The 18,318-nt window shown below is 41.4% G+C and overlaps 1 protein-coding gene across 1 annotated transcript in view; it reads right to left on the bottom strand.

Annotated features, from left to right (window-relative positions):
- The window catches only part of Neur (E3 ubiquitin-protein ligase neur), a 132,455-nt gene extending 114,137 nt beyond the window's left edge, over nt 1-18,318 (bottom strand). Inside the window, exon 1 of the mRNA XM_078177292.1 lies at nt 18,183-18,318. Coding sequence (XP_078033418.1) covers nt 18,183-18,216 — 34 coding nt within the window. The 5' untranslated portion in view covers nt 18,217-18,318. The remainder of the gene's footprint in view (nt 1-18,182) is intronic.

The following is an 18,318-nucleotide window of genomic DNA, read 5'->3' on the forward strand; positions in this document are numbered from 1 at the left end:
GAACTCGTAGACGGCGCAACGATTTCGCCGAGAGAAGCGTGCGTCGCCCTCGACAATTTCGTCACCAAAAATTCCTCGGAACGACGCGCGGGGTTTGAATTCGGGCGAGCACGACACGCCGGCCGGAGGAGGGATCGGTTACTCCGGGTGCAGACGGTGCCGAAGTAATTTTAATGATTAATAATTACAAGCCGCGCGCTGGCGTCGGCCGTTTTACCCGGGCACACGACATTCTCCCCGCCAAGGTGGGAAACGCTGACACGCGCCTGCCGCGGTATTGTCGCGTGGCTCTCGGAGAGGAGAGAGGATCGGCCGAGAGGGAGAGAGGAGAGGAGAGGAGAGGAGAGGCGGCCGGTTCGTTGCCAAGCCGAAAGAGCAGATACGGGGAGTGCGATGTTGCGACAAGGACGAAACGGAGACGTCCGAGCACGGGAGAGGGGTTCGGCGGGCGAAGGGGGAGAGGAGAGGAGAGGAGAGCAGGAGAGAAGCGGATAAGTCGCCACCTGCCACGAATGGGCAGATGTGCCGGGGTCCGGAGCGACCGACGTCCTCGAATTGCCTCCTGGTCCCCGAACAGGTCCAAACAGCGGCCTATACGGAAGAGAAACACTCGCCGAGCAATTAAATGATAATGCCGCGGAAAGTGGATTCGCGAAAACCCCTGGCCCGGCGACCTCTCCAGATAGGTTATTGGGACAGCTCCTTGCTAGATCCGCCGAAGACCGCTCGATCCTTCGGTGTCTGGGGTTCGCCTGACGCTGAAAACGAGTGGGAAGGGTCCACCCTTTGATAGGGCATCCCTTTCGCACGATCTGCCAGGAGAAATGTACGACGTTGGCTAATACAATTTATAGCAGACGTGTTTTAAATACTGCATCAAATTAAAGATGGAGTAACTATCGAGATTTGGTAGGTTAGGTTCATTATCTTCGTATAACGATTCTAACCTAACATTATCGATAAAATATAACAGATTCTTTGCTACCGAAAGAGAATAAACGCTACGGTAAATAAAAGCATTTGGTAATCTGAAACATAAAAAAATATACTTCGATAATGTAAAACATTAAATAAGTGAAACTATCGTTTGAAAACTGGAGCACGAGCAACCGCTAAATGTGGAGCACAGGATTTCGTGTCAGCTGCCGATATTTCACTGGTGGCAGTCAAAGTTCTTTCAAATTTTCTGCCAGCATTCCTAAGTGATTTGCTTCTGGTCACTTCGGAGAGCAGTCTTTTAGGGTTAATTCGATTTCAATTTGGTTCCAAGTGGCAGAATGAGATGTCTGGAGCAGAAGAAGTTCGAGGATAAGTCAGCCGAGCTGCAGAAGAACCAAAGCGCTTGGAATTTTTCATCGGAACAGAGATCGACCGTTTAGCTACCTTATTAACGCGATGAAGATGGCAGAAATATCTTTGAGGATTCCCCCTTTGAAACTGTTTCCGAGAAACGTACGATGCAGATAGGTTAAATAAATCGCTTCGATTTTATGCGATCATAGATCATGTAGGACTAAAATGTTAACAAAACGGATGATTATAATTGCAATTGTACTTTTTAATTTCGTATAATTTCCAGCAGCGAATCACGCTTCACCTCTTCCTCTACAATGTGCAATTTAATACGTGTAGGTATTCAACGCTGTACAGTATCGTGTCAGGGTCGTCTTAAAGGCTTTCGAAGATAATGTATTAAATACGGATGTTAGGGATTTCTTTTGCAACAAAATGAAATTTATCCTTTCATCGTCAATCCCCAAATATTAAAACAAAGTTTGGCTTACATTAAATACAAATTTTCTTCTCGTGTGAGAATTGAATTATTTAGCTTTCAGGACTAGCAATGTATATTTCGTAAAATCTAAATTGATACAGTCTTTCAACAAATTCTGTTTAAACGGTCTAATTATATCGAATTTTATGTATCTGCTTGAACTAAACAGGCTTGATGCCCGTTTTAAAAAAAAACGTTAACTTTTCAGTGTGGTATAAACGAGGGACGCATGAAATCGGACAGCGCCCAGCGCGCATAAATTTCTTGTCACCCCCGAGAAGATAAAATGGCGTCGATTTCACGTAAACGATCAACAGGGAACGGTTCTATGCCCGTCTCGCGTTTCTTTTTCCATTTTGCGCCCAGACTGCGGCTCGTTATTACGAGCTTGACAAACAGGTGGTTGAAAAACCATTTCTCTTCCCGAGTCATTCGAAGTGCGCGGCAACAACGTGAGAGAGCGCGACTCGTGGTTGCAAGGAAGCAGGTGCCAATCGGTTTTTCGTCCGACAACAATGTTCGATTTTTAGGTCTTGAAATTGTTAAAACGCCGCGCGCGCGCGCACGCGTGGCAAACCGACTGCGTTTTTGACAAATCTGATATTCCGCGATTCATACGTCACGCCAGCTATAACTGCAGATCGAAATAAACCGATCTAAAGGACAGCAGGTGTCTGCAACCTTATGGCCGCGGATGCTGTGTAAACACGGGTGTTTTTTTTTTTTTTTCAAAGACTCGCCAACAAGAATAGCGGTCGAGTAAAAATCAAACCTTTCAGTCGTTTACTGAACACGGTCCCCGAGAGCTCATTTATTACTGCTTCAATTTAGTTGTGAATTCATACGGTTGTTAAAAAACGCGTCGGTGCTTTTTCAGGGTACGGCTTCTATAGAATTTTGTTGAGAGAAGACTACCGAAGAACACTGCTGCACGCCTGTCATTCGTTTCATTCGATAGGAGCTTCTCGATTCCTTTCTAGAAGAGATTTTTAAATAAACTTCTTTATTCGAGCACGTATTATGATAGAAATCGTACGCAATTTTTATAATTAAATATAACCTTGACGTATAAATAAATCAACACAAATATACATATTGTTAAAGACGGACGAGTTATACGGACGACCTCTTCCAAACGAACATTGCTAACGTTAAGAAACGAATGGCACACGTTCGCACAATAATTGAACAATAACGATAATTAACCCTTTAAGTACGGGTCACATCAATAAGCGTTTTAGCGTAACTTTCGCGACAGCCGGGTCACATCAATAAGCGTTTATAACGTTTTATAGTGTTTGTATTATTGACATTCATTTAAATATAAACATGTTTTCTTTCTATTCGGAGCAAAATGTTTTGCGTCTGGCGTGTGCGATATCGGGACATATACCGGTACCGAAAGGGTTAAACAATAGCACAGTTTGTACGATGATAGTAAAAAGAATCGCTTACCGTACGAACCATGAAATTTGGCCATCGGTTAATTAAATTCGATCAGGTCGTTTGCAGCAATCTAGTATTTACAATCGAGGATTGTCAAGTGCATAAATGGCTGCCGGGTTCCGACTATCCGTAATAAACTGAAAGAAGAAAATCGCGAGATTTCGGGTGAATTATCCGTGGCCGTGTTAAATGTTCGTTGGCGAAACATCGACGACTTCCGCGGGACGGGAGTTATGTCAGCGGGCGGATCGAAAATGTCACGCTGTCATCGTCTCAATTGAGAAATACCCGGCATGTGTGTGTGTGTGTGTGTGTGTGTATATATGTGTGTGTGTGCAAGGCAAACGAACCGCGGGTCATCAGGAATTTTTACACTCGCTTAAATTTAGCACGGGCTCGGTGTCGCGCGTGTTCACCTGCCCGCAAGCGCTTCTTGGCCGGTTGCATTTTCGAAAAATGCTTCCCCAATTAATTCGCGGTCATTGGGAACGCCACTTGGTCCGATCTTCAACGAATACCGAACGACGTGGCACGCGTAGAAAACGTTCTGGTAAATCGTCCGCTAAGTGGTTCGATATAATTAAACGCGCGGCAACGGACTCGTTAAAACAATTCTGGTTTCGTCGCGGTTGCAACGCAGAAGTTGTTTCATTGCATGCGACGAGGTTCTTGCGTTCTTTTCGAACCGCGTGTTCGGAACAGGTTAGATTGCGGTATCAAAGCGAGGAACACCGTTGGAGAATTACTGTGAACGTGCTATTAAATGATCCGATTAGGGAAATGGTGTGCAGCAGTGACTAGCTTTCGTTAACTAGCTTAATTTAGTATTTGTTTCTGTCATTGGATGAGTATACTTCTAAGGCAAAAACAAATGACTATTGGGTAAACGTCTAACACAGCACTGTTTCAGAAAGTTATTCTTTTAGATTCGTATATCGCTTAACATCGACAAGTACATGATTTTATTATTTTATTATTTTATTATAACAATCTCTAGTCTTTACTATTTTTCTTCCTGTCGTTGATCGAGATCAATGACTAAAATATTCCAATAGAAAAATATAATAAAATAATAAAAACGATAAAGACAATTCTTAATAGAATTATTTTACTATTTTACTACTTTACTATTTTTCTTCCTGTCGTTAATCGAGATCAATGACTAAAATATTCCAATAGAAAAATATAATAAAATAATAGAAATGATCAAGACAATTCTTAATAGAATTACATCAACACACCCTTCCAATTCCGTTAAAAAATCAACGATTATTAATTTTCTCTTTCAATCAACGATTATTAATTTTCTCTTTCAATCGACGATTAATCAACCGATTAATCGAGTCGACGATCTTTTAGCTATTATTAATTTCACTTTTTCGTAAAGTAAAATCAGGGAAAAAGAAAATAATATTAATCAATCGAAGCCGAGCGCTGCGCGTGTGTGAAGGAGGAACAAGATTTCCGGAAGAAAGGAAAGAGCGACGAAAGCAAAGGGTTGCGACAGAATCAAGGCGACAGAGTCGTGCAAGGCAGCGGAAGAAGACTCGGTTGCTCGGATCGAATCGACTGAATCCTCGAAGATCGGGTGCAGCCGTCAAGCAAAGGGCCTCGACAGGGTTCGAAAATATTGTATCTGTCGCCGAGGTGGCTTGTGCATCAGCTGTACGCGAACGATGATCATTTTCTGGTATTGTCCGTGACGGAGAGCAAAGGACGAGGAGAGAGAGAGAGAGAGAGAGAGAGAGAGAGAGAGAGAGAGAGAGAGAGGACGCTGCTCTGTCGTGGAAAGGGGCCCGGAGGCCCGGTGGACGCTTATTGTGCCGCGAAAGGGTGCATCGGTCCACATCGCGTTGGATTTCGCATTCACTCGGGCAATAATAATGATTCGCCGGGCTGCTTTCTTCTTCTTCTTCTCTCAGGAAACAAGCCAGCGTTCGGGCCAGCCGGCACGGAAGGCTACCGGAGGAACAGTTTGCGGACACGACGCCGGAAAAATGCCGGCGATTTCGCGACGCGCCGGGGCCTTTGCCATCCACACTTTTATTTTTGTGCGCGCGATTCGTTCTCCCTCGGCCACTTGACGATCGGGGTCACCAATCGGCACCGAGGTGCTCCAAGCAATTAATCGTTCGCGCCGCGGAGAATTTTCTCCGGTCACCAGCCAACGAACGCGCGGCAAGCAATAGGGTAACCTGATCAACGAACGCTTAACCCCTTAATGCACAATTTAAAAAAAAAAAAACCGACCAAAATAATCAATTTTTTGTATCTAAGAAAATACATATTTGGACCTTAATTTCAATAAATATATTTAAAAAAAATGCAAAAATTACTAAAAATTCAATAAAAAATAGTGGATAAATAATTATAGCGAATATTGAATCGCATTGCAGATCGAATTTTGTACCCATCGTACTGTTTTTCAATTACCAGTTACTATTTTGAAGGGGAAGGAGGAGACGAAAGAAAAAACTGAAAAATATTTGATGAATATCAATAAATTGAATGTTTTCCTTGGTTTTTATTCAGTTATTTTTAATGCCCGGATATATTCGAATCTGAACATTTTAGCGACATAAGTTGCGACACGCCGACCGTATATATACGGGTCTGCACATTTTCGCCGGTTTTGCACGCCCGTGTTAATACGTTTCTGCGCGTTAACCCTAGAAAGATAACCATATGACAACGTACGTAAAAGATAACCATACGCTTCAGAGGCGCATGCTTTTCTAAGGCGTCAATTTTATACTAACAATGGATATTTATTTAAGTTAATCTAGTCATTTTAAAGGTTTGGCATTATTGTAAAAATAAAATGCATTTGTATTATATTTTTGTATATTTTAAGTAATTTTAAACTTAAATCACTAGACATCTATGAAAAATTAACAAAAATCAACAGTCTTCGGTTTATTTCGCAGGCGCCTCTGCGACGTAGGTTATCTTTCTAGGGTTAAGGGGCTAAGCTTCGTGGATTGTTAACGTATCGACCGGGCGGGTTCCGTAAAAATTTACGCGTTTAATAGTAGACAAGAGAGAGAGACTTCGCGTATCATTAAGTACAATCAACATTTTCGTCGCGTAAGATATTTATTTGAAAGAGTATGATTGGCTGCGAAGATGAACGCAACATAATATTACATGAAGCTAGAGCCGAGTAAAAATGAAAAATAATAAACCGAAAAATCAATGAATTAACCCTTAAATGCATAGAGTCCCAAAAATGAATCAATAACTTTTTGCGCGGATACCCGACAACAGTTTTGATATCGATACATTTGGCTGAATGGCAGTGATTCCTTTGTCCATTGACTTATCAAAAATTAACTAAAATAATGACATTTGACTTCAATATTTGTATCTTTCTGACGTTATACCAATTGGCGCGCATTTTTGATAGCGGGTTCATTTACGTACTTTTAGAAGTGGATTATTTAGAAATATTTTGGTGTATTCAAAAAAATTACAAAGTGCAATGTATTTCTTTGTTCCAAGAAAGGAAACGACTGCTTCAATCTCTTTCATACTAACTAAAGAATTTTTATGTCTATTTTGCATAGTGTACCAAAAATGAATCATTAATATTTTTCAATAAAAACCCTATAAGATATGACTTATAATTTTTTTTAATATTTTTCCCGATTTCCACTCATTTGAAATATTATATCCCTAATTTTTAGATAAAATTCATTAATTCATGCATTTAAGGGTTAATCGAGCCAAAATTTCGTCCGATCGAGAGCGTTTTGCGTGAAAAAACAGTGGAATCGTGCGCACGGCCCTGTGTCATACTTATATCTTCAGCAGCCCCGTTTATAAAAATAAATTTAGCGTAAATTGTTTCCGACTACCTATAGCAATTTTTAATGACGTCTCCGAATCGCCGATTAATTTTAAACTGCTTGTCGTTGGTATCGATTTCCGGCAGCAACATAAAATTTCTATCCTACCAGGGTCAGTTCGGTTATTAAAAGGGTTACCGCATGTATTCTAGAAAATAAACCGCAGAAGCAAGAAGTAGTGTACGCGCGATTGTACTTCGGATGACAAAAGGAGAAGAAAAAACATCGCAGCATTGTGATTGATTTTTCGAGTGTATAGAAGCTGGACGCGAGAACACAAGGGGGGTGGAAACCACGCGTCGACAACGATCAAGGGGTTAAATACGAGCCATTAGTGTCTGTCTGAGAGGCAAGTGCTACGTTTCCCACTGTTTGTTCCAACAACTTCGGTGAGTCGATGAGTTATGACATTTCGAGCACATCCGAATGCCGCGCATCGGCCCCAACCCTTCCGCTAGGACGACACTGTCGACGAAAAAAAAAAAACTCGGGAAAAAGCGTGCAAAAACTGAATCACCCCCCGGACAACGCGCCGAAATTCATACAGAGCCGCAAATTGCTAATAAAAAGTAGTTTGCGGGCGATTGTAATGGTAATGCCTAGGTAAGGCTCATTCAACCCTTATTTCAAATACAGAATTTTTTTCCTACATTTTTCTTTTCGCACGGCTGTCGCATTTTTTGCAGCGAAATGTGCTTCTCGCATTGTCCTTTGTGCAAATGTTTCTTGATAACCGACATTAAATAATCTCTGTAATGTATTATTTTTCTACAAAATAGCTTGTTCAACATTAGACCAGAGGACTTGCATTTTTGGAGATGTCAGAGAGACTTTCTTTGTTCTTCTAATTGCAATTTTTGAGGAAATCTTTTTTAGAGATTGTCCAGCGACTCGATTGAACGTTTATTCGACAGTGTCGAACAGAATTGCATTCACAAGTCATTCGAACAAATATTTTTTCCCCGGAACACGCTGTTTATCGAGGGCTCCGAATTATGCGAACGAACGACCAGAGAGTCGCGGAAGGGTTCGACGATATCGAGTGCGGATCGATGAACCGCCGCCCCCGCGCGGGGGGGCCAAGTTCAAAACCTGAAGCGCAGGCTTTTATTCCAGTCGGTGATTAATTATGCGAGCTCACCCTTGGCCGCAATTAAACCGAGTTTCCAGCGCGTAAATGTCAGGGTCTACGCGCCGAGGTTGCGCGGAGGGCCGAGGAAGAGGGAGGGAGGGGGGGCGCGCGAAGGGGTGCGTCCGAAAGAAAGTAAAATAGCACTGCGAGAGACTTTTATCCCTCGTTAAGGGAGGTACGAATGGGGGGGGGGGGTAACCCTCGCAATTATAGGAACCACCCCTTCGACAAACTTGCCGGGGCGGGGCCCTTCGAGAAAAATTCGTATGCCGACAGAGGCCGGGGGATTTAAGCTGGGCCCCCACCCCCGCGTCGTTGTCAAAGGGTTCTCGGCCGACGGTTTTTGTCCGCACGGGAGACACGCGCTTTTCTTGCGCGTCTTTCGACGGGGAAATTATTTCGAAATCCATTAATGAGCTCGCGATGTCGCGCGCTTATTTTTTTCGTGTTCGCCGAGCTTTTATTTCGCGACTTTTTATTCGCAGCCCGACATCGTTGCTTCGAATAAGTACCTTCCACTGATACACGGTTCTCATCGTGGAACACAGACACCCGTCCTCAAAATTCTCTGACATTTTATTGAAAGACGTATCCATATAATCTCTGATAATCGTTTGATACAGAGAGAAAATCTCGCATCGTTTTGTACATTTAACTGCAGTGATCGAAATAACGATAGGTTCATTGTTTTGTTACATGTCAGCATGTTTCATACAACATTTTCATTTTTTTCTTATTAATTATTTAGCACTAAACGTACCAAGAGGGGTCAAATGATCCCTTTTGAAAATTTACTTTTCTAACTCTTACATTTATTGTTATTTCTGTCGGTCATTTGACTTTCTGTAAATTCTTACATCAACCGATTATTCAATTTCCCACTTTCCGTTTTTCTCGTTGCTTATTTTTTACCGACAAAAATTCTATGGTAAGATTAGGTATAGAAAAATGCCGGTACGTTTAGTGTTAGATAATATAATTTTTATACTAATAGGTTCACTTGATATTTTTACGTTTGTGTTTAAAAGCTTATCATAAATACAATTAAGTATTAATTAATTACGAACTTCATTGTTTTCTTGTGACCGTAAATATCCTTTTCTTCGCTCAGGGAGATGTAATGTGAATATTTTTTATTCTTAAAAACTTATGTCAAACTTAAAGTATTAATTAGGTTTATACAAATAATAAATGATTATTCGTGCCTTTTATTTGACCTTCAAAGTAACAAATAACTTTTCATAATCATTTAAAGAAATATTCAAATAAAGAAATATTTATTTATAAATGATTCTCAATTCTGCGCGTAACTCCAAAGATTAAGCTCCGCAAATATATTTACATCTCAACAATTCAAGTTCCACATCGTCGAATAAACGACTCCGATACCACGGTCTCGTGGCAGTAACCAGTATGAATTTTTGCGGATCCTGCACGTGTCCCAGGGCCGCGCTGATTGCGCCCGCTAATTCGACGCGCTCGGTCAATTAAGACTAGAAATTCCGCACTTGAAATTTGTCCAGAAGCTGCGGCGCAGGTAGTCCGCGGCGATTCCAATTTGGTATCCGTCCCGCCGACAGTCAGCGGATTCGTCGCGGACGAGCGGCGTGTCTGAGCGTTTCCGCGACCATTAAAAGCGGAAACCGCGAAGAAGACGGCCGCGCGGACATCGAGGGAGACGGGGGACTCTACGCGGGACGCGGGAGGCGGGGTGTTCCTAAACCGTCGTTCTCTCTTAAAATTAATCCGCGAGGGGTTGCAAATAGCCTCTTTGACGAGCGGCCAATTCTCTCGCGCGAATCGCGTGGATGCCACTCTCCGCGTACTTTCGCCTATTCTAACGAGCAGAAGATGGAGAAGAGGAAACGAGAAGAAAGAAACAGACGGGCCTGGGACAAGCAGTGGTATAGAGACCGATTTTTCCCGGCCACGATTTTCGAAGCCCTTCGCGAACGTGCTCGCGAAATTGCTTTCGCTCGTAATTGCACGCTCGATGACAAACTTCGCGATTTGGTAATACCGGAAATGATTGAATCGGTTGCAAAAATGTTCGCTGTGTTAATTTTAAACGTAACACAATCTAACGTGTACATACAGAATTTTAAGTGCATGGAAATCGTAAAACTGTGTTTCTCACATTTTGAAACGTTAAAAATTAAAATTAAAAAAAGAGATTAAAATTAATGCGCCGATTACTAAATACGTAAACGAGTGTTTCTTCCTTTGAATAGTTTGAATAAGCTTGTAACACGGTATTTACGTTCTTAATGTCTTTTAAACTTCCTATTTTTCATGAATAAACCAGAAACCACAAATTTTCTTTAGCAAGTACACTCCTGCAAGACCTTCGCAATATCCTTTTTCATTAAAATAATATAAACGGCGGACAATACTAAAATCGATTAAGATCATCGATTGTTAGGTATCGAAATAGAGTTTCGATAAAATAGCGGCATTTATGTATAAAATGTGCGAAGAATCAATCGTGTAGTAATCATAAAATTGTAAAGACGTGACAAGAGTTCGATCATTTTCTCGTGCTATTTTCAACTCATTAAGATTATCGGAAGAAGCAATTTATTATTTTTCATTTGTTTCTTACAATCGTCTTTGAAATATTCTATTTTGCAAAAATTCCGCAGCGTATCGATAATCATTCGATTAACGAGTTTTAACGAATCGCGATACCTTAAGATGTCTGCGGATAGTAAAATTTTCAACGAGCTGCGAAAATAGATAAATGATTTATTTTTCAACTAATCGCGATATTAAAATTTTGATTAGTCATACATCTTATCAGAATGCGCAGAAAATTTTGCAGATGAAATCTGCACTTTCGAAAAATAAATATAGCATCCGTGTCGTTTTGCATCGCAATAAATATGAATGTTGCGAGATTAATATTCGCGAACGTGTTAAACGAAAAAAACAGAATTATTCGTAAATATTTGATTTACCGAGACGTTGAACGGAAGATTTCTGCGGAGGAGAGAAATCACGGATGGCAAAAAGCTGTTGCTATACCATTGCCGAAGAGCTGGCTTCGACTGCGAGTCGTCACCGAAGAAGACGGGGGCCCCGCTGAGAGTAGCCTAAGTTCGCACCCCGTGGCACGAGAGGAACCTTTTCCAATTGACGTCATAGACGCACTCTTTTGCCCTTTTTTCCTCCTCCTTTCGTCCTCGGTGTCTGCCCCCCCCTACGCCCCGTTGCCCCACCGACCGGCGTGCAACGGGTTAAGAATACAGCGTGGCGGGATTACTTTCGGCCTATGTGTTGCAACGTTCTGCACTGGGAATAGCCGGTGGCCAGGGCTGAATTAACAGCCGCTATCGAGACTATATATCTGTGTTTTGTAGTCGTCGTCGTCGACGGGCGAATTCGCCGCCCGAACAAATTCTTCGACTCCCCCGACCGGGAACGTTCTCGTTTCGTACCGCCTCCGTCGATCGTTACGATTTTTACCGTGTTTTGTCATTTTCACCATTTCTGGCGGCGTTCTCAGCTGCACGACCGGTCTTGAATTTCTCAGATTGCGCGGGGCTGATAAAACTCTGTTGGCTCTTTGCGGTTGCGCGATTGTAAAAATATGCGCTCGCGTCGGAAAGCATATTAACGCCGTTTTGTACTGAATAACTTTTTTAATAATATATTTACGAAACCCGAGAAAGTGACGGGTCTCTAATTTTTCAATTTACGATTATTCGGATCGTAAAGATACATTCGTGAGTTATTTATTCGATATATAAAAATTACGTAAATATTACGTAATAATAATATTTATTAATAATATTACGTAATAATAATATTTATTAATAATATTACGTAATAATATTCGTTGAAACAACGAATTGTATAAAACAATCGTATCAAAAGAACGCAAATAGCATTTCTGCTCCATTTAACGATCCAGCGGAAAGGACGAAACTTGTCTTCGAATCACCCAGTACAATGCAGCACGAAAAATCGTTCGATCATGCTGTCACCGGATCGCCAAGTTTCCCAGATTCCGGGCAACCTTGTCGTCCCATTCGACGTGGATTTCCTCGGGGGAAAACGACGGCGTATAAATCCTGCAATCAGTAGGTGGATCCACCCACGCGTTTGCGACCCAGCTGATCTCGCAACACCGACGGGAACGATGGGCCCGCAACAATGACGGAATTTTTAAAGGTCGCCACTTTCGAGCGACGTCATTGTGCAACGCGGTACCTGTAGGAAAATCGGGAAAAACTCGGGATTTAAAGCGGGCCGGTTTGGGAAAAGAGACTCCGTTGTTGCAGGAGTCGGTGGCGCAAATCGAAAGGAAGCTTGTCCAACCTGAGCGGCGCGACCCTTTGTTCGAGCAGGTAGAAGTCGATGAAACGAGGAAACCGCAAGTGAAAAGCGGATTACGTCTCCTTCGAGAAGTTCGAAAAGTTCGAGCCAGAGTAGTATTTGTGTGTCGATGTCGGCTTTAAAAATTGTTGCGACGTTGGCAAAATGTTTAACGCGTTGACCCATCATGGCTCGAATTTTTTTTCTTAAATATATATATATATATTATAACTAGCAAGGCATTTACTTTGATATTTCAAGTTGATAGTGTTGCCGACCGCCATCAATATTGTTACTGGTAATATATTACAATTCAAACAATTCTTATTCTGATAATAAATTACTAAACAATAAGAAATAAAACCTAATCCATCCCATCCTAATATAATTCTTAAAATTCTAGGTCTTAAAATCATTAAACATATTGAAACAATAAATAATGATAATAACATAATAAATCGATTTAAATAATTATCCCCATCTATATAATTAATAGAATATAATATAATTAAATAAGAAATAAATATTACAACTCTAATATATATTAATCCTAAATAATCAATGTAAATTAAATAACTAATCTTTATAGATCTCAAATCTATAATAATCCACTCAAAAATAAATAATATTCTCATTATCTTCATATAAAAACTAATTTAGAAAACTAATTATTTAGTATTGTCCATGTGTAACCGGTCACGCGGTAATCAACGTGTTGAACATGAACGAGCTACGAAGTATCCTTGAAGATAATTCGCTGATTTCTGAGAGCCTTCAGCCAACCTACGTTATATTAGATATCTGTTTGTAGATAAAGGAGAATTTGCATTTTGCAACTGTACTGTAGTCTGGAATAGCTTTAAGCAATTGCAGTACGAAAACGTGTAAAAATTGAAAAAATTCGCGGTAGAATTATTCTTGCAATAATTGTGTTTTAGACAAACATAAATGCTAGACACAGTTTTAGACTACGCATGCTTGACGAGTAATAAATGATTCTATTTTAAAAAGAAAAATCTTTTTCGAAGATGCATATCAATATTTCAACATACTTATGCGAATACGATCAGAACCAGCGACGATAGTTTCTCGCGAGACACGGTGTATATGAGCCCGAGTGCATTTGGCGCGTCAAAGTCAAGGATCGCAGTTGCAGGACGTTAAGATCTCAAAATTTCATTCCGCATAGTCCAGCTACGAATGAACCAAGATCGTCTAAACATAGCAAGAGCGAGCTAATTAAACGGTAGAAATCGTGAAAATTTCGAGAAAGGGTGAGGTTCGATTATTATTTACACGCATGTGACAGGAATAATTAGGATTTTCCATCGACACCTGGCGACACGCTCTTCGCTAATTATCATCCGGACGCAAGCGATTTTCGCGTAACAAGCGAATAACAATTAATCGTCGGCTGGTTGATCAATCCTGTATCGGTTCAACGAGAAAAATTTATTCGACCATATTCATCACCGGGTACATTGGTTTCCCCGTAAGTCGGAATTAAATTTCCAGATTCATTAGCCGCCATGGCGCGTCTCGTGACGCACGAGACGGCTCTCTTTTCCCGGCGTTCCTCTCTCTCTCCCGTCTCCCCCGCTAGGCTCTCGCTCTCTCTCTCTCTCTTTTTCTTTCTCTCGCTCTTTCTAGACACCGCTCGAAAATGGCCACACGCAGCCGGCATAGCATCTTCTGGTATAAATACATATGAGAACTGGGTCGCTGCCCTGAACCACAGCCGCTGCGTCGTCTACGAGCTTTCCTCCTTGTTCCCCGGAAGTCTTACCTTTGACCCCGTCGCGGTTTCCGCTGGTAATTAGTCGGACACGTTCCAAACGTGTCCGCGGGCCGGCCCGGACCTTTTGCAAGCACGCCCCGCCAGTTTTCCGTTGTGATAACAACCGATATTTAGGGGACGGTCACCGCTCATTAGCAAATGTCCGTCAGACTGTAGATAGATGTTGCAAAAGCGGCGGACCGATTGCCTTCTTAGACGAACGCGCGCGGCGAAGACTTCGAAAAGAATAGAATATATATAAACGTTAATGAAGTTAACGAATAAAATGCTTGCTTATTAGAGCACCTCGCAGGTGCACAGTATACATCGCTGATAATTTAGTAGTTAAAACAATCAATATAAAATGAATAAATATTAATTCTTAAGAATGTAATAATCGTAAGATGAAGAAATGTTAACTTTCAAGAATGTAATAATTATAGAATACATATACATTTTAATCCTTAAGAAGGAAAGAAATGATGAAACGTGTACACTTTGATTCATAAAAATGCTGTTAATATAAAATCAATAAATTTTAATTCCCCAGGTAAGAATATATATTAAATGTCACTGATCATATTAAATGTCACGTAAATATTCAATAAATTCTTAAGAAATGATTAATAAAGTGTTTAATAAATTCATCTGTTCAATACAATCTCCTGTAATTTTATAAAATCTGCAATTTACGGTTGAGGATGGCCGACAGACGAATATACGTTCGACGTTTTGTTTCCTGATTCCCGGAATGTGTTCGATCCCATTCGAACAATGACTGGCGAAATTTGGAAGATCGTCGGTATCAGAGCAAATTAGAGGAAATCGCCTCTAGTTGGCTCGCGTGACGACGGGATTCGATAATAATAACGGAAGGGGATGATTTCGGGTCCGGCCACCGCAGCAGGATTTCCATGGATCCTGCAGCCCGCGGTTTTACGGCTCCGAATCCCGGGGCCCGTGTGTCTGCAATATGACAATAACATCTGTGGCCCATGCCGAGGTACGCGGCGCGTACCTGTGCCCCGGAGGAGGACCATCTTGCAAGCCCGACTGTACGAAACGAAATCGAAAGGTGTTCCTCGTGGAGGACGCGCGCGGCTACCAGTGGGACGCAGCTGGCAAAATATTTCTACGGAAGGAAAACGTCTCGTTCGCAAATTGCGGCTGCGACACGTACAATTGCGCAAACTAATTGTCGCGCTCGGCTTTCCGCCGTGGAAATTCGTCGAATTTCTAGCGAGTCTTTGACCCTCCGCGGACGTTTTGGAATTTTTTAATCATTTCCAACGATAGACGATGCGCATACTTGAGTCGTCAAATGGTAGATGTGGATGAGAAAGTATGTGCTTCTGTTATTTTAATTAGTGGAGTCATTTTTTTGTAATTTTTGCCAGGACTTCTGTATTGCTGAAATAATTCAATATTTGTAAAATATGCGTAGCGTGGAAACTTCTAACTTCCTTTCTAACTTCCTTCTAAATCATCCTTAATTTCGAATTACGGATTATACACATACTGAATTAATTTTTGGAATTTTTATAGCTGGATTGTAGTAGTCCTCAAAGAGTTTTCCAATTGTTGAATTAATTTAATAATTTCAAACACATATAATCAAATAGATTGCATCTTGCACCCTCGCTGCATTGTTAATTATATTTTATGCATATTGTGAAGTATTGTGTTCGAATTGTTTCGACGTATGCACTATTTATCTCAGTGTTCTTATTGTACGCATTTCATGCACAGCATCTTAGGAACACAACGATAATTTTACTCGAGAATATACAAGATTCTATTGATTTTTCCATTCGTTTTTTTATGAAATTGTTTGAACATGAGCCACAACAGCTGTTTTCTGCTAAACAGAATTTTCTCTGCCCGCTGTACGATCGCCATATGGACCCTCCTGTACGTTTCGTTAGAGAATAACTGAACGGAGGTGCGAAATTTTTCATGCTTTTGTTCGATTTTAAAGAAAACACTTTGTTTGGAGAGGTGAGAAAAGATCCAATGATTCATGCAATTATCGCAGTCGTAAATTCATTGTGTTAATGTGTTCCAAAAATATTTGACGTTGAACTGGTACGATGATATTCTAAAAAATAAATGTTACATCGGGCACATGTTAGACCTAAATAGTGCAAAAAGGATACATTAAAATCTAATTTTAAATTAACGTTTCGTTGCATTTTATTCTCCGCTAACGTATAGGATAATAAAATATAATTTTTTACGCTTAACAGATTACCTCGCGATATTATCGATTCTTAAAAATATTAGCGTATTTACAGCATTTCTGTATAAAAATATTTTATTTGTATAACTAGAAACGATGCAACGAATGCTAAAATAAATAAAACTTTCAGTATCTATTTATCGCTTAATTAAACAGTTTCCCTGTTAAAGTGATTAAGACGTTATAAGAACAATCGAGAAGATGTTTATTTAACTGTACTTTTTACATAACATTATAAACTCCCCTAATCCCATTTTTACCGACAAGCTGAATTATACTCGAGTTACCCCGTGACAGATGTCGCCCTTGTACACTCGCCGTGCAAACACGTGTCGGTAAGATAGAGTAGCATAATCGGTGCTCGCAAATTAAAACTCAAGTATCAACTTCCGACAGAGCGAATTACCAAGGCAATCAACCGCGAACCTCAGACATATCAAATTCAACAATCTTTTCCTATACGTTCTTCCTGAACGTACCTTATCAATCATGCTAAGAAAACACATGTATAAAAAACATAATAACGTGACTCAAAGTTGCATAATAACTGCGGCTACATACCAATGGTCGGTCAGAAATTAAATCGATATAAACGCCGCGGAAATCACCAGTTAATTAGCGACTGGAAAATGTAAACAAAAACCGATCGCCGCGACCGCTGTCCGAATGTCACATGATATCTCTGGAAAATTCCGTTAGAACTCGTCTATGCAGTCCAGGACAAATAAGCCGATGCAATATACTGCATCGTTATATTCGCTATTGTGTTCCCATCGTCTTCCTTGTCCAGCGAACCACTAAATGGTCCCATCAAACTCTATCCAACAATGCCACAGACCCTACAATATTTTCTGAACCACAAACTATGTAGTTCTGTAGCTAAGACATGCATTAAATGAAACAATTCTAAACGAATGTTAAAACACGATGTACTTGCACGGCAAATTGACCTGCCAACCGCTTTTTGGCCAGAATACGGACTCGACAACATTGTGAGTACCGTAATTATTGTGAAAACTGATTGATATGGTCAACAGAGGACGATTAAATAAGTCGCGGCCGGTTAACAGGTTAATCTCTCTGCGGTGAAAGGGTAACGAGAAATGTTCACCGGCTGATCGGTCCGAAAGCTCGGTAAAAAAACAAAGCGCCTAACCCGGCAATAACGATCGTTTTGCGCAGATTAGAGCACTGCGGCAGAGAAAATCGGGGATCGATGAGACGGGCAAAAGAAATAGCTTTGAAAATTATTGAAAAGGACCGCGGCAGGTGCGGACGGCGGGGAATACGGGTCGGCGGCGAGTAGGACCGGGCATTAAACGTCGTCGGGACGGTTCCGGAGCGGACGTCTCGGCGATAATCCGTCGACATAACCTCAAAAAGGAACGGGTTCGGATCCGCGGCGGCCTTGCGGGAACGGTATCCGGATATCGCCGCGGCGAGGAAGAAACGGGAGGCCGGGTCTCGAAGGTTCTCGCCCGCGGACGACGCAATGCCACGAAAAAAGTCAACGAAACTTGCGCAGGAGCTGGCAGCAAAGTCAAGAGCCCTCGCAGTTGACACATGTCAAGCGTGCAGTGCGACTCGAAAAAACGTCGGGGCGGCCGACAACACACAATCACGAATACGGATGTGAAATCGACACTCACCGCAGCGCCCGGCGTTGCTCGACGACTGGCCCATTATTCTCACGCCGACGGCGATGGCAGGCACGAGATAAAGCACTCGGTAATCGCGGCGTGCTCACGTGAAAAACCGGACGCATGAGTGCGCGAAAGACCGACA

Source organism: Augochlora pura, chromosome 3, assembly GCF_028453695.1.
Source record: "Augochlora pura isolate Apur16 chromosome 3, APUR_v2.2.1, whole genome shotgun sequence".
In the NCBI taxonomy this organism is placed as follows: domain Eukaryota; kingdom Metazoa; phylum Arthropoda; class Insecta; order Hymenoptera; family Halictidae; genus Augochlora; species Augochlora pura.